At 38.3% G+C, this 24,756-nt stretch overlaps 1 protein-coding gene across 5 annotated transcripts in view; it reads left to right on the top strand.

Annotated features, from left to right (window-relative positions):
- Positions 1-23,890, top strand: part of LOC113416838 (transducin-like enhancer protein 4) — a 159,851-nt gene extending 135,961 nt beyond the window's left edge. For all 5 annotated transcript variants that reach the window (XM_026674944.2, XM_087957846.1, XM_026674952.2 and 2 more), the window contains 13 exons: positions 3,533-3,652; positions 5,623-5,676; positions 6,178-6,330; positions 8,569-8,701; positions 10,579-10,772; positions 12,232-12,308; positions 14,378-14,627; positions 15,603-15,850; positions 18,147-18,294; positions 19,018-19,168; positions 19,400-19,476; positions 21,004-21,448; positions 23,059-23,890. In XM_026674944.2, coding sequence (XP_026530729.1) covers positions 3,533-3,652; positions 5,623-5,676; positions 6,178-6,330; positions 8,569-8,701; positions 10,579-10,772; positions 12,232-12,308; positions 14,378-14,627; positions 15,603-15,850; positions 18,147-18,294; positions 19,018-19,168; positions 19,400-19,476; positions 21,004-21,111 — 1,713 coding nt within the window. In that variant the 3' untranslated portion in view covers positions 21,112-21,448; positions 23,059-23,890. The remainder of the gene's footprint in view (positions 1-3,532; positions 3,653-5,622; positions 5,677-6,177; positions 6,331-8,568; positions 8,702-10,578; positions 10,773-12,231; positions 12,309-14,377; positions 14,628-15,602; positions 15,851-18,146; positions 18,295-19,017; positions 19,169-19,399; positions 19,477-21,003; positions 21,449-23,058) is intronic.
- The last annotated feature ends 866 nt before the right edge of the window (positions 23,891-24,756 follow it).

A 24,756-nucleotide genomic window follows, 5' to 3' on the forward strand; every position in this document is an offset into this window, starting at 1 on the left:
TCACACTCCCAGCTCTTCTACAGTCACACCTATTTGTATGCCATTTCTTAGAAACAAAAAAAAAATGGTAATGATATAATTGTCATACTTCTGTCAAAATTCAAATGCACGCAATCTTCTCTTAGACACTCCCAGCCTGGCTTTCTGAACTCATCAGAAAGCTAATATGCTCATTTTAAAATGATTTTGTTTTTCTCAGAACTGCCTCTCTCTGCTTATTATGCTCCAATATCAAGGTCAGGCTTCAGGTACCATAACAAGAGCACTCTTTGCCAATACATATTTGTCTACACATGTTCCAAATTGTTAAGCTACTGAGCAGCATAGATCGGCACAGTGTGCAGCTCATCCTTTAAACAGCTAATCATAATTAGCTACTTTATCACACTAGTAGGGTGTTCTAAATTATAATTTTATTAAGCACCACAATCAGAGATCACAACACTCCTTGTAGCAGTGAAGCTAACTAGATTGAGAAAAATATATCTATGTTGTTTCAAATTTATGAAAATAAATACTTGGGTTGAAATTAGAGTGGTAGTTTACTCTTGGCTCTTAAACCATCATTCTAATTGTCATTCAGTAATTAGTTTTCTCCTTTATTGCAGCCAATTACAAAGGGAAAAAGAGAGATGAGTCATAGTGAATTGAATTCAAATTATAATCTGTCTTCTCTCCATTTGTACAATGAATATAAATGGAGCAAGGGTATTTTTAAGATATGCATAAGACAATTTGCATAAAGATGTGTAAAAAAGCTACAGATTTTAATAGCACCGGGATGGAGGGAACTGGCCCTGCTTCTTCTAAATGTTTCTTCTTATAGATAAAGGAAGCTTAAAACATCTTTCTATTGATCCCTTCTGAAATCAAACTCTCTCAATATAATATTAAGAGATAACAAGGATAGGGGAAATAAAGCTATTATCTAGGAATGGAAAATGTAATATACATAAATCATACTTATTAAGAAGTATGCCAAAATTGTACATTTCTGATGTAATTTTTATGATTCAATCTATGTTTTTATTTACATACATTACTGGTGCAGCATAGTACCAGACCACTTGGAAATCACTTCTGTCAACTAATGCTAAAAAAAACATGAATCATAGGATAGATAGATAGATAGATAGATAGATAGATATAGATATAGATATAGATATAGATATAGATATAGATATAGATATAGATATAGATATAGATATTTTCTTAAGTTTTTGTGGGTATTTATATGTATGGTATTCAGCTTTGTTCGGGTATTTTCCCACATCATTATAGTTGTGCTTTTAAAGTTGTAGCAACGTTTCGGCAGAATCTCATCTGCCATCATCAGGCTTCTGTATTGTGTTCGTCTGTGAGTCAGACTTTGAGAGCCGTTTCTGTTTTAAATTTGGTGCTAGCCTACTGCTGTGCCAGAATGGTTTTTTTTCTCCACCCTAATTGGTTGGGAGTCTTGGTCTGTGTTTATTGGTCTTTGCTGTGTTCTGCTTGATTGGTGTTTAGAATATCTTCTGTCTGTTTTATAGCTATTTTTTTCTTGATTGGCTGGCAGCATTGTGTTTCCTGTATTAGAGGCTTTTAGTGCAGCTTGGCTCCGAGTAAATGGATGGCTATCATTTATTAGGAAGCTAGGTTTCATCTGCGTGCCTGGTTGGGGCGTGTTTGAGCTGGAGGTATCGGGGGGGGGTCTGTTTGTGCCCAGGTGTTTGCCTGGCTTGTGGTGTGGAGATTTTTTTGTTTGTGAGTGCAGGCTTCCAAATAATTGACAGTCTGGTGGAGTCATCTCTTCTATTCATGCTTTCAGGTCTTTTTTCAATCTCTATGGCTTCTCTGATAATTCTGTAGCTGGGGTTTTCTATCGTGGCTAGGGTTTTGGTGCCATTGAAGTCAGTGCTATGATCTGTTGCTTTCATGTGTTGGACTAGTGAGGAAGTGTGTTCTAGCTTTTTTACTGCATTTTTGTGTTCATCTAGGCAGGTACTTATTCTTCTATTGGTCTGTCCAATGTATGTGGCAGGGCATGATGCACAGGGGACTTCATATATGCCTTGGTTTTCCAGGTCAATTTTATCTTTGGGGTTTCTAAGGATGGTTGCTATTTTTCTGTCTGTTTTGAAGGCAGTCTTGATGTGATGCCTGTGTAGTATCTCACTAATTTTGTCTGTAGTACCTCTTATGTAGGGCAGGACAGCTGTTCCATAGGTCTGTTCATCTTCTAGGTCTCCATTATGTCTCAGTGTGTTTTTGTGGATCAAGCCAGTGATTTTGCTTTTGTGGAAGCCGTTGGCTTCCACAAAATCTCCACACCACAAGCCAGGCAAACACCTTGGCTGATTCAAACAGATTGTTTTGTATTTCTACATTGGAAAAGGTCTATCACATAGTGTTCTCTGGTTTATGAAGTGCAGAATAATGCAATTAAGTTAGAAGAAGGAATAGTTTCACCATGAAACGAATTTGTTTAGAGAGGACGGCTGCACTCCTTCACTAGAAGGTCATGGAAAAGGCAGATAGTCACCTGTCTGGTGACTATCTGCCTTTGATTTTTATTCCATTCGACTGAATGAAGGATCTGAAATGGCATTTTGCATCCCAGTGAATCTCTGATTATTTGTTTTTCAGGAATCTAAGTCGTAGTAGAACTGATCCTTTTTTAACAAATAAGAATTCCAGTTCTTTCTTTATCCCCTTCATACCTGTCCTGTGTCTTTTAGAAAATATACTACTGCTAGTATGATATTATTATAATACAGTTTGCTGTATAGTTTCTGTGTGTGCATGTGTGCGTTTGTTGGTCTATAAGGATTACAGAGTATGGGGTTTTGACGGGGTGGGGTATTTTGTGTACGTGTGTGTGTGTGTGTATTGTGGCACTAATTTTTGTGCAGCATTTAAACATCACAGGAAATACTGTTTTCTCCCAGATTTTGTATTGAAGCCTGAAACACACACACACATACACACACACACACACACACACACACACACAAACCCTGCACCAGCAAATGGATCTGCTGGGGTAGAGGTATTCTAGTTTTATCTTTCATGTGACAAACCGAAAAGTGGCTACTTGAAAAGTAACTGGCACCGTTTTTTCCACTGACATCAGAAAACTACAGTACCTATTAGGAATTGCATCCTCTGGGGAAACCGTTCTGCTAGCTTATCGCAAAGATAACCTGGAAATGTTTCCTTTCAGAGATCTGTTCACAAAAAAATGGTTCCACTTTGCCATGTTGTGTTGCAGATCTACTTTTCAAGTAATGTAAGCGCACCAGCATATTCCTTTTCAGTAAAAGATGGTTCTGTTTGTAACTGCAACCTGATTCTGAAGTGGTAGACTAGCATTTTGGTTGCTGCTGTGTCGATCCAGGAGCAGTTCATGGAGAGATCATTTGTATCTGCTTATTTTAGAAATGTGTAGATGGCTCTGTCCATGCTGGCATAGCTTTTGTCCTCTCATCTGATATAAGCAAAACTGGGAGACTTTGCCATCAGTCATCTTTCCTTCTCTTCCCTCTCATTTTAGAGCTCATCTGTATCTCCATCAGCAAGTTTTAGAGCCTCTGAGAAGCACAGAAACTCAACAGATTACTCTTCTGAAAGTAAAAAGCAGAAGACAGAAGAAAAAGAGATAGCAACTCGTTATGTGAGTGAAACCATGTACAGTTTATTTTTCCCTATTATTTGTTATTTTATACTGCCGGTAATTTAACCACAAAGAGTTTTTGGCTTTTCTATACAGGCTCAAAGAGGACCTTGCCTTTTGTCTCCAAAAACCCTTTTCCTGAACTTAGGTCAGGAAAAAGAAAATATAACAAGCTTGGCTTTCCATGTTGAAAAACATGCCAAAATGGAAATGGCACTATCTCTCTTTGGTACTCTCTTTGACAAATATTCAAACTTTCCTAAAGCTGTTGCGTTTCTTTTATACATCTTAAATTTATATTCTACCTTACTGTTTAAGGGAGCAGTTCATTTTGAAAAATGATACTCAAAGTAACCAATAATTAATAGGCTAAAAGAAACGTGTATTTACTGATTTTATAAATGTTGGGGTTAATTTTTATCAGTTTTTTTTTAAATGCCAAATGCATTTTTCACGAAAATTGTTCTATAACCTAGGAGTGATGCAGTAGGAAGTCTTCTCCCACACACCAGATAGACAAGCTTTTTTTCCAAAAGAGTCTTTTAACATTCAGAGAAGGTTGCAGTGGGAGAGGTGATTTGTCAGATAATCAGTTTTTGAAGTGTTTAGCCAATACCAACACCTTAATGTCTGCCGTAAAAAGTAAATCTTTTGTTATAATATAAGCACTGGCTGATTCCTGTTCTTTACTCAGCTATTTGTTTAGATGCATTTGCAACATCCATTTGCAACTTCCAAAAACATAACATGCTAAATTATTAAAGGGAAGGATATTCATTGCCAGCTTAAAATTCCTGATGAGCAATGAGATTGGTTTTCCCAAGTTCCTTTTTTATAAGCTTAGCCAAATTTTGATTCATCCTCTAGTCCATGGGTCGCCAACCTTTTGGACCTCAGGGACCACCAAACTCATAATTTTAGATCCCAGGAACCACTAACCGGTTCTGTGGGCATGGCCTAATTTGTGGGTGTGGCTTGGTGGTCATGTGACTGGCTGGGCATGGCTTGTATGTAAATATTATAAATATTTATATAAATATTGAATTTTTTATTAAAAAAAGAGCAACTTTTACCCAAAATCAGTCAAAGTAGGCAGGCAGATTGAGTTGTTCACAGAATCACAGATTCATTCAGAAATCTATCTATTTGCCATCAGCTAGCTCAGTCTGTCACATAAAATTTGCTTGCAAGCAAACTCATAAAATTAACTCACAACCCACCATGCATGTAAATATTGAAATTTTTGGGTAAAAGAGCAACTTTTACCCAAAATCAGGCAAAGCAGGCAGGCAGATTGAGTTGCTCACAGAATCGTTCAGTGATCAATCTATCTGTCATCGCCTAGCTCAGTCTCTCAAATTTGGTTGCCCTGAGTCTGCACTGAATTTGCTTGCAAGCAAACCTTCAATCCTAAGGGAGGTTCGGCTGTGCTTAGCTAGAAAGCAAGAAATCCAATCATTTCCTGCTTCCTAGCTAATCTAAATCTCCCAGCACAGCAGAATGATGGTCGGAAAAAGGAAAAATAGCAACTTAGCAGACAAGTTTGCCAGGTAAGGAGTGAGTGGGCGGGGAGGGTTCCCACGGCCATGTGGGCTGAGCAGTCTTGTGTTTCTGCGCAGCCTGGATTAATTGCTTTGGGGGGTGTTCTGGGGTGAGATTTCTCTGCGGCCCACCAAAATTTTCTCATGGCCCACCAGTGGGCTGCGGCCCACCAGTTGGTGACTGCTGCTCTAGTCTGTATTACTCCAGAAGCAATGATCTACTAACCGTGTATTTAAAAATATAACTGTGGCTTGTATTTACAGCCCAAGGGCAGCTGTATTTAATACATACATGAGTTTTAAAAAGTCCTAACTGATGTTGTTACCCATTTTACATTGCATTTCTAGAGCTCTTCATATTTAAATGAAAAGTATAGCTTTGAGAAGCAAGTGTTTTTGGGTGCTTAGCTGTTTTCTTCTTCAATGCAGGATAGTGATGGTGAAAAAAGTGATGATAACTTGGTGGTTGATGTATCCAATGAGGTATGTACAATTTTGCTTTGGGAGACATAATTTATTGCATGTATTCCTTAGGTAACATTGAGTATGCTTAGAAAATGGGGGAGTCCTACACTGCAGATGGCTGATAGACTAATAGCAGATCCTACTTCACCCAAACACCTTGTTCCATCCCTTCCCATCTTTTTACCATTACATAAACTTTTATTGCTATATATATTTGTATGGTCTACTGCTTTTAACTTTGTAAGCCAGCCAGACTCGCCTCGTGCTGAGATGGGTGGTGAATCAGTATAATAAATAAAACATAAAAATAGTTTTGCTTTGCTGTAGTAAAAAGGTATCATTGTGTTAATCCATATCGTGAGATGGAAGTATGATTTCTTTGTGAATAATGATTTATGCAGGCAGGGGAATATAGTATACCATTCATGAACTTCACTATGGGATGCAGTCACAAAGGAGCCATATGTTATTCACTGGAACAAACAGGAGACCTTGATAATAATCATACTTCTTTTTTAGGATCCATCATCTCCACGAGGAAGCCCAGCACATTCTCCAAGGGAGAACGGCTTGGACAAGGCTCGCCTACTCAAGAAAGATGCGCCAATTAGCCCAGCCTCAATAGCATCTTCAAGCAGCACTCCTTCTTCCAAATCCAAAGAACTTAGCCTTGTAAGTGACTGTACAATCGACATTCATCTTCATAACTGTGTGTGCACCGTTGGGTATCTAACTTAAGGTAGAAGATAATGAGATGTGTCGCAGTAGTACATCATAATATAACACTAAGTTCAATATATTTCTACCAAAAATATATATTTTGCACCTCAGGATCTTTTGGAGTGATAGAAAGTATTTATTCAGCTTGCCAGGTCTGAAAATAATGTATCTATCTTTTATTGTACTTTTTTCCTGTCAGGAAGCTTGCTATTCTGTGAATAAATAAGAGTACACAGGGGTTCTTTGAACTTTATTTTATTTTATTTTGGTATGTCAATTTACAGTAATTTTAAGCTTCCTGCTTGGTTGTGATTTGGTTCTTGGCTTCATTTGTGTTACTTGGCTATATTCAGCTACAGTCATATTCTGCCTAAGAAATAATATGTCATTTACAATAGCCTTTCTTTTCTTGCTCAAGTCACAATTCAGAGAAAGGCTGCTTGCAAACCCAGAACACTACTGACTTCCTTTGATTGATATTCTGTGTGCGTATATGAACTTGCATGAGAGAGACTAGTCATTTTTTCTAGGATCTTGATCTGCCACAATTTCTTCACAACTAGCCTCTTCACCTGGGATTTTCACATGAATATTTAAGACTGAGATGTGCAATTTAATGGCAGTTTTGAAAGTCTTTTGGTGGCAGTTTTTAAAAGTCTTTGGAAGGCCACATGCAATTTTGATGTCACAAAATTATCACACACTCTAAGGAGGGTCAAAGACAAATTTCAGGAAGCAGTCGACTTTTTTTTTTTATTGTAACATGCTAAATTATTAAGGAAACATCTCCAAGTCACATTTAACACTTAATAACACATGGATACCTCCCTGTTTTTCTGTAATTATGCAGAAATGTCTTGCTGTTGTCATCTTCTGGCATGTACTTCAAATAATGTTTGTTACATGAATTTTGGTAATCCAGCATTTTCAAATTTGCCTTGAATAATTAGTTAATAATAGAAGAGAGCTGGTTTGGTATAGAGGTTAAGATACCAGGTTAGAAATAGGAAAAATGTAAGATCTAATCCTGCACTAAGCACAAAGCCAGTTTGGGTGACTGTGGGCCATGCATTCTTTCTCAGCCCTGGGAAGGAAATAATGGTAAACAACTTCCAAAAAAAAATCTTGCCAAGAAAACTGCAGGGATTTATTCAGGCAGTTACCAGTAATCCCCCTGGCACCCCCTAAAAAAGGAGTCAATATAGGGCTGGTGGTCTCAACCAGGAGATAAGCAACACTGTTAAAATCTCAGGAAATAAATAGGATAGGCAAATCATTAAAATCCTTAATTTTTTCTAAGATTACGCCATTTTTTCTTACAAATTCAAAACAGAAAATGGATTCCAATTTAATATAAAGAAAAAATTCTCATACTATAAAGAGTTGATTATAAACATAGTATTTAATTAGGAAAATTGTTATACTTCTTCCGGCTACACAATTTCAAGCAGAGGTTGGATATCCCATCCACCAGAGATGCTTTCATTTAACTGCTACATGGAGCTTAAAAAGGCCTCCTCCAATTCTGTGATTCTATGTCTCATTTTATTCAGTTGTACATAGATAGGCTCTAGGTAAATATGCATAATCTGCAAAGCAAATATGCAAAGGAATTATGACAATCTAAATAATTGAGGTAATCTAATGCAGGGTTTTTAAAGGTATTGCTTCTTTGGTTATGTTATATGGTTATAATAGCATATTCTAGTTTATAAATTAGGTAAAGGGATTTTTCACATTCTGAGTATTTAGAAAAAGCAAATGCCTGAATATTATTAGTTTCATATTACATGTTATGGTAAATAAGGGTGAATTCTCATGAGCATAGTGTGCCATTAATATTTTGCAGATTTAGATTCAAACAACCACTGCTATTTCTCAATACTATCTCAGCTTCTATCATGCAATTTGCTTGAAGTCTATTGATAGCACAACCAATTGCAAGTTGGACTGCTATTGGATAATTTAATATTCTGCATCTTGTTCTGTTTGTTCTGTTGCTTATTAGAGGATGGGGAATGGCAAGGAAATGTATAAAATATCAAAATTCTTTGATTCAAATAATGCAATGGTTTGATATTCATTACAGTACCTAAAGTACCTAAACACACCATACATGTGTTCCTTGTTTCAATGTCTACTAAGTGCACCAATGATTTTTTGCATAAAATCTGCTTCTCTCCATATCAGAATGAGAAATCCACCACCCCTGTATCTAAATCAAATACACCAACTCCGCGTACTGATGCTCCAACCCCCGGAAGTAATTCTACACCTGGATTAAGGCCTGTTCCTGGAAAGCCACCAGGAGTTGATCCATTAGGTTAGTACATGTAATTGGAGAGGGGAAAGGGTAGATTTGTCTGTCAAATATATGCTGCTTGTTACATGCACACAGCTGTAGAGTATTGAATGTAGATCTAGAGTCAGATCTTATACCTTCCTTAGATTTGCTACCTCATTTTGGGCAAGTCTCACCTGGTTTTTCTGGACTGACATTGTCCAAATGGGCTGATCTACAATTTCTGTAATCTGTAATCAGTATAGCTAACTACGATTATGATTGGAGATTATATGAGCTGTAATGCAACACATCTAGAGGAAATCTGATTGGAAAAGAGTGAAATACACCTAGACAGGATATTTCTTACAAACTTGTTCAAATTTACAAATTTACAAATTAGTCTCTACTCTGCATTATGGGAGAAAGAATAGGCCTGAATAACTCTGTGTAAAAAACAATTTGCTATCTGCACTCAACATAGGAAATGTCTGTGGATATTCTCAGTCATCTAGGTCATTGTTGTCTCAAAGTTGCTTTTTTTTTTCAAAAGGAAACTGGGCTGTTTTTTATTTGAAAAAGAAGAAGACATTTTGCTTCTTACACAACTGATGAAACTTCTTGGATAAGAAGCAAAATGTCTTCTTCCTCAAATTAAAAAAAATAGTCTAATTGCCTTTTGGAAAAAAAACACCTTTGAGTCAACAGGAAAAAAATTATTTTGTTTATGAATATGGCATTTTTAACACCATCAAGCAGAACTTTCTGCTTGCTATCTGGAAGGATAATCTCCAATATTGTGAGCTATATGTATGATTTCAGGGAAAAAAGCCAATAGGATGGATGAAAGTCCTTAAAAAGGATCTATGTGTTAAATTTAAAAAAAATCTAAGGAGTCAGTCTAGCTCCGTTATTTTAGGGTGTGCTATCTGAAAATAAAACAAAACAAACTATACCCCAAGAAAATACTAGGTACCCCAGAGCTCAAAGGTATCAGAAGGACTACTGAGAATGTGTGTTGAGATTAGTGTAGGTTGTTAAGAACTACAAAAGAAATGTTTAAAAATTGGGGGGGGGGGGTCAATTTATTTTGAAAATAAAAAGAAGAGAAAAGATTCAGTGTACCAACTACTCAATGTTAAAATACTAACAGATAATGAAAAAAACGGCTCTTTTTTCTGTGCGAAGAAAATGTGTCCCACTCCGCAGTAGTCATTGGATTGATAGGGATTCGGGACACCTCAGCTTAAAAAAGGATTCAAACAAAGTTTAAAGAAGAGTAAGAAAAATGATCACAAGCCTGGGAATTAAGTCACTTAATGAGAAAGGGAGCAAATGAGTATTTTCAGTTTTGAAAAGACCAAGCAGGAATATGTTAGCATTCTTTTGATTCCTAAAAGAAAGTACATTAAATAGCACCAAGTCTGATTGATGATGAAATTAATAGTTTTTAGTTACAAGAAGACAGGTGTCAATTGAGTGTAAGGTAATACTTTTTAACAGAAAAAGCAATTCAATAGGGGAAACAGTTGACTAGGGGGTGTGAACTTCATTCTTCTGCATAGGTAGAAGACTAGATAGCCACCAGGCAAGGATTTCTTAATTTGTATTCTTCCACTGAGCTTTAAATAGCTTCTTCCAGTACCATGATCCTAGGTCCAATTCCTTCCATTTTATTTGGGATCTCTTCAATCATGCAGAACTTAGGAAGAATCTCTTTGAGTAAATTTGCAAAGGAATTAGGACAGCCTATTATATCCCTCTAAAAACTGAGATAATCCACTACAGAATCCTTGTAATGGGTACAGCTTGTTTTTCTTCTCTTACCCACCTGAATTTCCCTTTTCTCAGTCCAGCATTTTCTTATGATATGATTTGTAAATATCCTTTCCTTTTCTCCCATTTCTTACCTTCTGTAGCTTCAGGATTAAGAACCCCCATGGCAGTCCCATGCCCTTATCCTGCCCCATTTGGAATAGTACCCCATGCTGGAATGAATGGTGAACTGACCAGTCCTGGAGCCGCATACGCGGGTTTGCATAATATATCTCCTCAGATGAGTGCAGCAGCCGCCGCTGCTGCTGCAGCCGCCGCCTATGGAAGATCTCCAGTGGTACGTTCCTTGCATATTATATGATAGTAAACGGTGATTATGCTGAGAGGAGATGGCTTTCAATAAGATGGTGGCTTATAAGATATGAATCAGACCTCAGTGGTAATCATTTGCTTGGGAAAATTTGAAGCTTTCCTTGGAGACTGGGACTTATTTGCAGGACTGGGCTTCAAAAATTTTAGCAAAGGGTTCTCTGTCCGGTTGCTTAGTGGGCATGGCCATGGTGGGCATGGCCTAGTTGGTCTCCTACACCATGGCGGGTGGGGGGGGCTTTTTGCCCTCCCCGGGCTCTGCGGGCTCTCTCTGAAAGCCTAAAATGGACCCATTTCCTGAACTTCTGGGAGGCCCGCCCTGCATTTACCTGCATCCAAAATGGGCCACATGGGGCTCCTGGGTGGGGAGGGGTGGGTGGGGCCAGCCAGGAGTGGGTTCTCTGGGTTCTCTGAACTGCACAGAATCTTAGCTAGGGGCTCTCCTGGACCCCTGTGAACCCACAGCAGCCCACTCTTGTTTATTTGGCATTATTTAAGATAATGGTTGCCGATTGTATTTTTTATGTGAGAGACAATCTATACCAGTGCAGCACTCTAGTCATTATAATGACTTAATTTCAATGACTGCAGTTGAGAAGTATTTGTCTAGATTTCTCTGCCAGCAATACATTGTGATTTCATGAGTTTCCACTTCGTCAGCTTTTGTGCTCATTTAGGGATTGATTAAAATGAGTGGGGGGGGGGGGAGATGGTCATTGCATTCTTTGTCCAGCTTATGGAAGTTTTGAATACAGGCAGTTCTCAATTTACAACCATTCATTTAGCAACTGTTCAAAGTTACAACGGCACTCAAAATAGTCACCTATGATGGGACCTCGCACTTATGACCATTGCAACATCTCCATGGTCATGTGATCAAAGTTCGTATGCTTGGCAATTGGCATGTCTTTACAAGGGTTGCAACCTCCCACAGTCATGAGATCTCCATTTGCAACCTTCCCAGCTAACACAGGGCCTTCTTCCCACTTGTGACACTTCCCGTCAAAGGCTCACTTGGTGCATTAAGTTTTCCAGGCGCCAGATAAATACTGTTCCATTTTTATTTTCCGAGGCGTCTATCGAACTGATAGAATTTTGAATTTCAGTTAATCTTCCCAGGGCTGTTTTCTACTTCTGTTTACCTTTTTCCTGATAATTGGATGCTTTAAAGGATTTCCTTGCCACTATCTTCAGAGGCATTATGTCTGAATATTATTCGACGAGGTGGAGAGTCTCTTTGAAGCAAATGAGTGGCTAGTTTTAGAAACAGGATGTTGAATTGTGGACCTTGGCATAGTCCAGTATGGTTTTTAATCTCTATAGAAGGCTCTCCATAGTAACGTTTGATGTAAAACTGAAAAGCGGCGTTCCAGCATTTCCCATTAATGCTTAAAACTTCCTTTGTTCTGTTTGTGGGAAAACTCCAGGTTGGTTTTGATCCACATCATCATATGCGAGTCCCAGGCATTCCTCCGAATCTGACAGGCATCCCAGGAGGAAAACCGTGAGTGTTAAACACACTAAGTCAATCATATTATTAAGCTTTTGTTCCCTTTGCTTCCTCTCGATACTGAATTCCATGTGTGGCAGAGGGTGGTTAATCCTCCTTTTAATCTTAAAAGCCTATTTGGCAGTTTTTCCTGTAGAAGACTATATGCCAAGGGTATCAGATGCCGTGGATAAAAGAAGGGCATAGGGAAGGGGTTATGTTTCTGCAATGGGGCATGCTGGACTAAGGTAAGTCTGCTTGGCACAGAAAGACAAATTACAAAAGACTCTGTGGTGTGCATGTCTTTAGGGTTCTGCCCCTCTGTTTTAAAAATAATTCCTTTGTGCACAAAAAGAAGGCCTGCGATTAAATGCCGACTCACTGGATTCTATAAACAACGATGTTGCACAAAAGAACACTGGAGTGTTCTGTTTGATTGAAAATACCGAAAAAGAATTATGATATCATAATGCACAAATGGATCTTTGAGGAAATGGACCAAAAAAGCTGCTGACCTACTGTAACTAGCTTGGCATTAAGAGAAACAATTATAGAAATAAGGTATAGCGTTTTCCCCTACTTTACTTCTCAGCAAGAGAAAAGTACACAACAAATCCAGTATAATTATTTGAGCTCTTCCTGTGAAAGCAAGCAGCAACTTAAATAAAATCCCATAAGACTAAGGAGAATGACTTGCCCAGTTATATAATGGGTGTGGGTTGATTGTATATAGAAAAGATCTATATATAGAAAATATATTTAGTTAACCTATCCTGAATGATACCATTCATGAAATATTAGAATTACCATGTTCAGTTGGTAACTTACAACTTAGATCCTTTATAAGTAGAAGTTTGGCAGCCATGGGTGAATAGTTTAATCTCCTCATATTCTTGCCTTTGTAGCTTAAGTCCTTTCAGATATTTTTCTGTAATGTGATTACGTTTTCAACCACTAAGCAGACTATATGATAGTATTTATTTATCTGAAAATAAAGAACAGGCAATATAAAACCCTCCAGCTGTTTTGGACGGCAGTTGATATTATCTCCAGCCAGTATGACCAATGGTTGGAATTGATAGAAGGTTTAACCCATAATTTCTACATAGCATTAAGTACCATTTCTTTGACATATTTTAATCAAGTTTACTTTTTTTTTAACTGTAAAAAAGGAAACAGGTTTTTGTTTCAAGGAAGAAATTTGTGAACTGTCTTCGCTATCCTAAATTAGATTTCCATGTAGACATTATACAGTATCTATTAACTATACATTTCCTTGCAATATGCTCTAGATCAGTGGTGGCTAACCTTTTGGGGCTCCTGTGCCAGCACCCAGAAGGCAATGCGCCCCCCACGCGCCCTGTGCATGCATGCACGATCCCCCCTGCCACCCCTTTACCTGCACTGCCCATATGTGCACCTCCCAGCTGATTTTCAGCCCGCTTGAGGCCTTTTTCAGCCTCCCAGAGGCTCAAGGGAAGCCCCTGCAGCCTTTGGAGGCTGAAAAATCGGCCCATTTCGTCATTTCCAGTATTTCCAGAAAGGCTTCCCTTGAACCTCTGGGAGGCTGAAAAAGGCCTCAAATGGGCCCAAAATCAGCTGGGAGGTGCGCTCATGTGCAGTGCAGGTAAGTTTGGCTGGGGCTCGCGTGCCCGCACAAATGGCCTTACGTGCCACAGGTTTACCATCATGGCTCTAGATCAACTTTAATAAAATTTTATCTGAGAACTTCAAGACATGATACCTTAAGCACAGGAATTTTAAACACTGGAATGCTCTCTCCCTGAAGAACGTTTGCAGAAACTTGTTGATAAATTATTTGCAGGTGACATAACTGCCAGTCATACAATGTCATACTTCTGATAAAAAAAAAAAATACTATTCATCTGACAGTTCAGAATGCCCCAACCTGCCTTTTGTTCCAGTCAAAATAAAAATATATTTTCCATTCAGCAACAGCCTAAAATATAACAGCATAGCATTATGTATTTTACAAACCATGCATTAGCATTAACCCTGTTTAGTAAGTTTTCATTGGTCAGTAGATGAGTAATTAAAACAGGATTTCTCTCTGCTTAACCTAGAGCGTACTCATTTCATGTAAGTGCTGATGGTCAGATGCAACCCGTACCTTTCCCTCCTGATGCCCTCATTGGGCCAGGAATTCCACGTCATGCTCGGCAGATTAACACCCTAAACCACGGGGAAGTGGTATGTGCAGTTACTATTAGCAACCCAACAAGGCACGTGTACACTGGTGGAAAAGGGTGTGTCAAAGTCTGGGATATCAGTCATCCAGGAAACAAAAGTCCTGTCTCTCAGCTGGATTGTTTGGTGAGTAAAAATAACAAGATATCTTTAATGGGGAATGATAGCCTTAGAAGGATAACTGTGGCATGTGTGAATAATTCAGCGGCTGTGATATGTAATGTGTAAGATATAAGTGGCCAAGAATTATTAAGCTCAGAAAGTAAATCCTGCCTTGATTTTTATATGTGTGCCCAATATAAGCCCTACTCCCAAAATAAGCCCTAATTAAGACCCTGCCCACTCCAAGGGTGCACATGTAAAAATTAAGCTACTTGGGATGGGAGGGTTGGAGCTGCCCTTCTAGTTACCTTCAGACAGTTGCAGCCAGGCCTCGCACACCTCAGCCCATTTCTTTTGCTACAGCTGGCAAGCCTTTCTTGAAGGCCTCTGTAAATGATAACAGAGCTCTGGATCGATCCGAAGCTCTGTTATCAGGTGCAGAGGCCTTCAGGAAAGCCTTGCTGGTCTTGCTGGACGAAGAAGTTGCTAAAGGCCTCTGATCGTGAAAAAGAGGCCAGAGGCGACGCGAGGTGACACACGCAAGTGAGCTGAGTCAGTGGACAACTTTCCCCTCCCTCCAAAAAAAGACCTGGTGCCTTTTTTGGTGGCAAAAACAAATATAAGACAGGGTCTTATTTTCAGGGAAACACAGGTAGATGTATGCTGAATGAAACCTCTGTGAAAGAGATCCATCTGTATTTACCAGATCACCCTTGCTGGGGCATTCACAGTTTTGAACTTATTAGTCGTGGGGACATATTTTACAAAGATAAAATACGATGGCCACACCCTGATTCTCTTTGCTGAGAATGATTATTGTTTCTTAAAGAAAAACAAAGCATTGTTTCATTTATTCATTTTTTTAGCCCTGCATTCAAATTGTTCACAAGCTAATTAAAACCAAGAGGGAATTACAGTAATTTTATTGATTTCTGCTTCATTTTATTATGCTTTTCTTTCTTCCGAGTAATCTCTTGGTGGTGCTTTCTATGTCTACAGAACAGAGATAACTACATCCGCTCCTGCAGATTGCTCCCCGATGGCCGCACCCTGATTGTTGGTGGGGAGGCCAGCACGTTATCCATTTGGGACCTGGCAGCGCCCACTCCACGTATAAAAGCAGAGTTGACATCCTCGGCTCCCGCCTGCTATGCACTAGCAATCAGCCCCGATTCCAAGGTGTGCTTCTCCTGTTGTAGCGATGGGAACATTGCAGTATGGGACCTGCACAATCAGACCCTGGTCAGGTAGGTCAATCAAACCAGATTGAAAAACATTGGTAAAAGGAGCTGTTGCCATGTTATGCAGTTGCTTAATGTGCCTTACCTTTCAACATCTTTCTCCCACCTTTGATGTTCCATCTTTTAGACAGGGAAGAGTGACAGGGCATGTTGTGCGCCTGCAACCTTTTCATTCCATTATGGGAAGAAATACATCAGCAAAGTGCTGTTTTCCCAACAGAAACCATTAGCTGCTCTTTCAACCTTAAGCTGAGCTTGAGTGTCTGTCTTCTGCCTGCCTGCCTGTCTCTCAGCTGGCAGTGAAGAGCTAGATTTCTGATTCGTGCAGGACTCTGTTGATTTTCCTAATTTCGTAGGGTGCCTCAGGGCATCCTCTAGAATGTCAATTAAATGTAGATACTGTAAGGAGATTAAAATAAAATGGTGTCTCTGTAACTGGATAAAGAAAAACTAGATGGCAATAGAAAATAGATGCTTCCAGATGGTAATAACCATGTAGATATGATTTTGGAATCCTGCCAAAGAGTGTCACTAGTATACCAGTCATTTGTGTTTTTATTCTTGCTTTAAAAAAATTCATCTTTGCCTTTGTTGTTTCTTCTTTGTCTCATTATGAGTCCTGGGGGCAGAAGGGGGTGAAAAGAAATGTTATGTCTGAATTTAATTTGCTCCTGAGATCTGAGGGCAGGGCAGGTAATAAACCTAATTAAATAGAGATAAGAGTATGAGTAGCCCCAGGCTGGGAATTCACAGAGATATGTTGGTTTGCAGTTATCTCTAGTGGAAAGGAAAACTAAATGAAAACGAATAGCCTGTGCAGAATCTAAAGAATAATTCTCTGTGAAAACATGAGATGTCATCGGCTCATAACCAAATGGAGGATATTCTGTATTAAAATCACTTTGAAGTCCTGCTCAAAGAGCCTATCGGATCAACTGGGTGGAAGGAAAGCAGAGAAAAATAATGCTTACTCTATCCATCTCCCTCTTCTTTTGAACCTTTCTGTGTCTTTGTGCCTTTGAGTAGCAAGATGCCCATTCTGTATTAGGATCCTGGAATACCAGGCAATGTTAGGCAGCCTCCACGGAGGCTCTGTATGGATAGTTGTGCCCTAGGCAACAAATGGTAGAAGTAACAATTGGTCTCATGCAGGAAGGATGTACCTGTCTTATCAATGGTTGAAAATGCTTAAAAATCTTGTTTTGTTTTTAAATAAAGAACTGGTTTTAAATACCTTTTAAAAAGGTCTTGCAGAGATAGAAGACATGGTCCTGGGTATATACTGAGCTGTTAAATATCTTTATTTGATTATATTGCTCCAAAATCATAACTGGAACATTGTTTGAAAAACATAGATCTCTTCAGAAAAAAAATGTCTCAGTAAGAGGCATTATTTTATTGAAACAGTTAGCATTTAAAAACCGGAAGTGAGGGCTTTTATGATACAGAACTCTTCTCCAAATATAAGCCTTTATTTACTAATTTGTTTATTGCTGATATTTCTATGCTGCTCTATGCCAGATTAACCTTATTGTGTAATAAAACACATATCCTTTCTAAGAGCCTTTAAAAATATCAAACCACAAAGTGCATTAATACTTTTGAAAATGTCCTTTCCTTTGTAGTCTTAATCTATACAGATAGTCCTTTACTTATGACCACATTTGGGACCAGAATTCCATTGCTAAGCTAGGCACTTATTGAATCGTGCCTAATTTAACAATTTTTGCCATGGCTGTTAAATAAATCACTGCCGTTGTTAAGTACATCATATGCTTGAGATGCAAATCTGACTTCCCCCATAACTTTGCTTATCGGAAGCCAGCTGGGAAGCTTACAAATGTGGAATCACATGACCCTGGGATATGGCAACCATTGGAAATACATGCTAAGTTTCCAAGCGCCTGAAATTTGATTATGTGACTTTGGGGACAGTCATAAGTGCAAGGATTGGTTGTAAGTCACTCTTTTCAGTGTCCTTGCAACTGTGGTGGGATTCAAAAGTTCCCACCACTGGTGGGTGTGGCTTGGTGGGCGTGGCTGCAATTGTGCACATACGCCAAACGTGCACTTTGTAGAATACCACCACTGCCTTACAACTTCAAATAGTTGCAGGAATTCAAAAAGGTGCCTTCAGTATTTTAAAATTCAATTGATGTCCTTCTCCCCTTTAAGAAATCTCTGTTACTTTGTTTTCTCTGTTATTTGGGGGAGGTCTTTAAAATCAGCATGGAAGCTTTTGCAATAATATTAGCAGAAGAAAGTTTTCCAAAGTGATTGTCCCCCGACTTGGCATCTTTAGGCAATTCCAGGGCCACACAGATGGAGCCAGCTGCATTGACATTTCTAATGATGGCACTAAGCTCTGGACGGGAGGCTTGGACAATACTGTGAGATCCTGGGACCTGAGGGAAGGGAGGCAACTGCAGCAGCACGACTTCACATCTCAGGTACTCTTCTACAGAACTCATGACATATGGAAGTCACTGTTCTCTTCAGTTTTGCTTTCTGGATTTTTTAAATAGATTGGGCCAGGGGTGTCCAACCTTGGCAACTTTAAGACTTGTGGAAAGCTGGCTGAGGAATTCTGGGAGTTGAAGTCCACAAGTCTTAAAGTTGCCAAGGTTGGACACCCCTGGATTAGGCCATGAAAAGAAGTATTTTTAACATTGTAGATTTGTGTAGATAACAGTTCTTTCTTGATTTCCAAGAGGTTGTTCTTATTCACAAGCTGTCAGACTGAATGAGTCCACTTGATAAGAGATGTCCAACCTTAGCAACCTTAAGAATTATGGATTTCAGCTCCCAGAATTCTCAAGCCAGTCATGCTGGCTGGGGAATTCTGGGAGTTGAAGTCCAAAAGTCTTAACGTTGTTAAGGTTGGACACCACTGTTCTAGATAATCCTCATCCTTTCTGTAGAACTTACTCCAAGATAATTTATTTGAGAATATTGCATCAGTCCATCTGAGTAATAGAATTTAATATATATCACCCAGCATGAATTGGGTTTTAGTTACAGGAACTTATTATCTTGATCTACTGTAATAATACCATCTTTTGAAAAAAAAAAACATCGACAGTTTTTCTTTTATTTTGGTTTTTGTCTTTCAAAGAACAACAATTGTGTCACCAGATATCTAAGTCATAATCTGTGTGCATTTATAATTTCAGATCTTTTCACTGGGCTATTGCCCTACTGGAGAATGGTTGGCAGTAGGGATGGAGAACAGCAATGTTGAAGTGTTGCATGTCACAAAACCAGACAAGTATCAGCTCCATCTTCACGAGAGTTGTGTGTTATCCCTTAAATTTGCCCATTGTGGTAAGCAATTTAGTAAATGCTGGCTTTATCGTCTATTTGCTAAACATATATCTAGTAGATACAGAAAAGGAAAAATACTGTTTAATTTTGCATGTGTGACTGAATGTTTGATGCAATGGTATTGCTTTGATCAGAAGAAAACACAAATGGAGACAGGGAGATTAGAAGTGGAGCTTTGCTGATGTAGAATTAATCCATTTCCTCTAATTATAATATAAAATCTGTTTTCAGGAAAGTGGTTTGTAAGCACTGGAAAGGATAATCTTCTGAATGCATGGAGGACACCTTATGGAGCCAGTATATTTCAGGTAAAAATCATTACCGTCCCTCTCCCTTCAGCCCCAAACCATGTAGACCCATGTCAACTTTAAGACCTGTGGACTTCAACTCCCAGAATTCCCCAGCCAACCAATGCTAGCTGGAGAATTCTGAGAGTTGAAGTCCACAGGACTTAAAATTGCCAAGGTTGGACACCTCCCGATGTAGACCTAACAATCCAGCATAAAGCAGTTCGGGAAGGAGAATTGGAGGAAAATCATATGAATATTCTCTGGGCAAATCCCAGAGATGGACTGATATCATGAGTTTTAAGTGCTTCATTTGATTTTAGCTTATGTCAGATAATAATTGCACGTACTGTATAAACTCTGTCAGTGGTAAGATTTTACAAAGCACATTGGTTGACCAAATCTGCTCTCAGCAATGTTGCAGTATTCATCCTTTGAGAACATGATATAACATTTGAAAGCCTTGCTGTTTTTAAGCTTTTCATTTTATGCTGAATCCATTTCCAGCCCCATGGCTGAAATTGCTATTAAAGAGTAATAACTGTGGTTTTTCTTCCGCGCCTATTACAAAGTGGAATCTTTGTAGCAATCAGAATTTTTTGTGGTGGGCATGGCACGTGTCTGTGTACACACAATAACAACAGTATGATAACCGCAAGGATAAATGCTATAATAGGAGAAATCCGGGCACTATTGAACAAAACAGTAGAAACAATGAAAGAGAAAAAAGGCATATGACTCATTAGGGAGAATTTAAAGGTGCTTTTGGTGGCTTTGAGTAATACTCTGAAACCAAGTATGGAGACTTCAATCATTTGTCTCGGAAGCACGTGTGGGCATATTTCCCACTGTTTTCTTGATCCCAAAGATCTGTTTTCCTGATCCCAAGGATCTTGTTTTGCCACTCTGGAGTCTGGCCTTCTTGAGCCTTCCTTTCACCCCACTCGGTCTGCCTTTTGCATTTTTCTTATGCCACGCCTCTATTTGGTTTGAGGCCTGTTTCCCACAATCAGGCAGCAAAACCACAATTGGCTGACAGGATCACTGAGGCCTAATTATTCCCCCTGCTAAGCCTGAATTCAAGCTAGGTTCCAAGTTTTTCTGCAGCTAAAAGTAGGCTTTGAACTGTATTTAAGCAAACCAAACCATTCATTTTCTATCACAAACTGCCTCCTCTGTGGGCTGCTTTTAGACATCTGGTTATCCCAATTGGTTATGAATACACATTAGGTCACTTCTGTTTTATTTAAACTCTTCAAGGCCGCAAGAAAGAAAATAATACTGTGTAACAAGTGTGTTTTGTTGATTTTAATCTCTAGAGAAGAGTACATGTATGCCAAGTACAACCTTATTATTCTCTCAAGCCTGGAGAGTTAACTGCAATTAAGTTTGAAGATGCACAGACTGGAGAATAATACCAGACAGGAAGCAGAAATGTATAATTGAACCATCCTGTAACTGTTTTATTTCTTAAAAGGAACTAATTTACTATTTCATCTGATTTATGCAGAGAATGGTTAACACACACTTTTTTTTTTCTTGTTTTAGTCCAAAGAGTCATCTTCTGTGCTTAGCTGTGATATCTCTGTGGATGACAAATACATTGTCACTGGCTCTGGGGACAAGAAGGCTACAGTCTACGAAGTTATTTATTAGAGACAAATCTGAATGAAAACCCTACTCCTTCTAGTAGCACTTTGCTGTATATTACTTTTATTTTTCTTGTTTCCCAATCTGAGGGATGAAAATGTTCAACATGGTTGTGGAATTTTCCCACTAGACTTGCTATTTAATAGCAAGCACTCACTCATTAAGAACATATAAAACCAAATCTTCAGCTATCTACTTGGAAGAAGATGGAATAAGCATACTTAACAGGGAACTGACTCTTTTAATTATGTAATATAGCTGTAATGTATTTATTTTGTTAAAGAAATCTTTCTAACAAGGAACTGACTAAACAAAGTGGTCAGCGTCTGCCTTGGATTTGAAGGTGCGTTGCGTTCTTGATGACTTTACATTGTTGGGTTGTGTGTGACTGTTGGGAATAAAGGGCAAATGTGTGTGTGTGCGCATGCTAATTATATCTGAATAAGTTATGCAAATATTATTTAAGACAAGAGTTTCATTAGGTCATGTAGTTTAAAAAGAATACAGTATTACAAATGGTAATGACCTAGTTCACATTAGCCTGTAGGAATATGAAATATGAAACATCCATTACTCATCACACTATTGGATGGTCATAATATCTGAAAAGGATACAGAAATGTCAGTAATGATAGGCCCATCTCCCAGACTATGGGTTTGTCCAGAAAGAACACTAATCTATTATTAAGTGTTGCATGTATAAACCTTCCCAAAACCACAGGCTTTTTCTGCAGTGCATTGCAGCTAATGAAAAGCATTCATTTTCATTATAAATAAAGCAGGGATGCTTATGTCTACTGAGACAAACTGGTTAATATTGAGTGGGATTTATATAAAAAACATACTTCAAATCATAGTTGACAGTCTTGTGTTTATTTCTCCTCAACTAGCTTTCCTCAACTTCAAGCTATTCAGCTGTTTTGGATGTGAACCAATACAGCCAATGATCAAGAATGATTTTTGATCTCCTTGAAGTTGCTCGAGAATAAAACGAAAGGGGAAGCTTGTAAACCCAAGGCTTAGCCAGGTTTATTCCCAGAGCAGAGTCTTATGCAACTTGGACACTATCCAGTTGAGTTGACTTTCAACTTCCCAAATTCCCAGCCACTGCTTTATCCTGAAGTTTACACATCTGGAGGAAACTCAGGTCAGGGAAGATTGCCATATTTACAATTAACCGAACTGTAATTGAAGTTTATGTCTGAAAGCAAGCAATAATGGACAACAAATCTATAAATTGGATCAATCTACACTACATTGTATTCTCTCTTTCTCTTTCTTGCAAAATATTTATCCATCAAAAATTAGAAGAGAGTGAAATCCTAGTTTACCATGTTCTATAGCAGGGGTGTCAAACTGGCAGCCCAAGGGGCCAGATGCATCATGCACAGGGCACGCCCGCCCAAGCTCTGTGAATGGGAACAATGTCATGAAACATCATGTGATGGCAGTGTTACGCAGCGAGTTTGACACCCATGTACTATAGCCTCTATTCATCTGCAAGTTTTATTTAATAAGACCACTTTCTTGTTATTTTAGCCTGAGTTGTCAGTCACTCATGTTTTCTCTGGTAGCTTAGTATCCTAACTATATTCTTACGATGTTTTACAAATCATTTTGGTAATTCAAATAATATCAGTTTCTGTTTCCAATGAGCATGTCCTTAAGTCCTGCTTAAAAAATAATAATATTGTTTTGAGGTTCGTGCATGTTTTTGTGGCCTCCATATTTTGAGTAAATTCTGTAAGTTCATATTTCTAAGGGAAAACTAAATACAAGAAATTGTGAAAATACATGCCAAAGCCAACTATACTCTTAACAAGTTATTTTAAGCAGCCATTTGACAGTGTTTTGTCAATCCCCTGTGGAGTATATAATGTCTATACTTTGAGACGTTTAAGTAGAGTGCATTGGTCAGAATTTTTAATACCACTTTTATTTTGTGTATTTCAGAGAGAAGTACAATAATGTGTCTCAAAGATCATCTTCATTCTTTCTGGATGTTTTTGCTACATTTCTTTGAAAAGAAAGATACACGCCTTTGGGCAATTTTGCAGTTCTAAAGATTACAGAAAAAAATATTTGATACATTCATTGGAGATGGCACTGAGAAAGGAATGGATTCTGACACGAATACAAACTATAAAAGTGAGGACCTCAGAGTTAGAATTTAGGAAAGCACTCATTCTGAAGTGCAGAACAAAATGGATTTTTCACTCAGAGAAGGACTTGCTTCCTTTACCACCAGTTCTATCCAAGTCTTAGTTGAACGTCTCTGAAATGGACGCAGGCTGAGCCATTGTGCCAGAAACCATGTGTTATCTTTTTATGTTGTTGTTGTTGCTGTTAAACTATGACCTGTGACATATTCCTTTTGAATGCTTTAAAAAAAAAACCTTTTAAGTCTGTGGATCTGCTGATGTACAGTGCCTTTGCTGCTATGGATCAAAATCAAAAGAACTGTGTAGATAAACCTTTATTGTGTAAGTAGAAAATTACTTAATTTCATACTAGAAATGGGTTAATGCTGCAAGTTAAAATGGACTGTTCATTGAAGTTCCAAATGTGGTAGCAAATAATAATATTAATAATAATAATGTGTTAAGTGCTCAGTGTTTGATGTCATTTCGTAATTACTCTACAGTGTAGAAAGATTTTGATACTAAACTGTGTCATTGTACATAGGTCTAATGCATTGTATTGACTACAAGTACTTCTATAATGGTAGGTTATTGTTTGTGCGTTCAAACTTTTAAGCATTAAACATAAGTAACTTGTAAGAAAAGATTTTTTTTCTAGTTTTTCCTTCTTTTGTGTTCTACAGTATGAAACCAGCAAACAGATGTTATTGCTTTTTCAACTTACTCTAAGAACATATGATGTATATTAAAAGGTATTTCCCATTCCATAGGTTTTTTTTCCTGAATGAGTTTATTAAACAAAAAACATTGTGTGATTATATGAAGTGAATTGTTTGGCAACTTTGTAGATGTTAGTGCCAGATACGGTTTCAGCATATGGTTTCCATTAATATATCTTTCTTCCTATAGTACAGCTGTAGTGACCTGCTTTGCATGTGGCAGTAAACCACAGTGTGTTTGGTTGTTAACTTAGGGTGGCATGTGAGCCATACCATTCTGACTTGTTCAACAAATGACTGTTAGGGGGAAGAAAAACTTCTTAGTATCAATGGAAGAGAATATTTGTATTTCAGAGTTGAACTGTGGGGTCCTTGGTGCTTGCAGGAAAACAACAAAGCTCAGAGTGCATCAAGGACCCCAAAAAACTCTTAGTTCTTTATTCAGCCTATAAAAACACAAGATTCCTTCCCAGGCATGAATGGGGTAGGTATATGCAATTAACTTACATCAGCTGAAAAGAACAAATGTTGCTGTTAAAAAAAACCCAGAAACAAATGGATGTGAAGTATAAACACTTACAAATATCAGTGCTGAAGAGCATGAAAGTATTTGAAGATTATTCATATTTAATAGTTGTATGTTGCATCAGATTTCAAAGACAACAAAAGGCTTCGAAGAGTGTTGGACACTCACACGGCAGCTGCCAGAAACTCCTTAAAGTAGCTGCAGTTTTTCCCAGGATCACATGATTGCCCTCCATGCTGTAACATAATCCCAAGAAAAGATATTT

The sequence above is a fragment of the Notechis scutatus genome, chromosome 2 (assembly GCF_049901735.1).
Source record: "Notechis scutatus isolate UNSWTSFEM ecotype Mainland chromosome 2, rNotScu1.2, whole genome shotgun sequence".
Lineage (NCBI taxonomy): Eukaryota > Metazoa > Chordata > Lepidosauria > Squamata > Elapidae > Notechis > Notechis scutatus.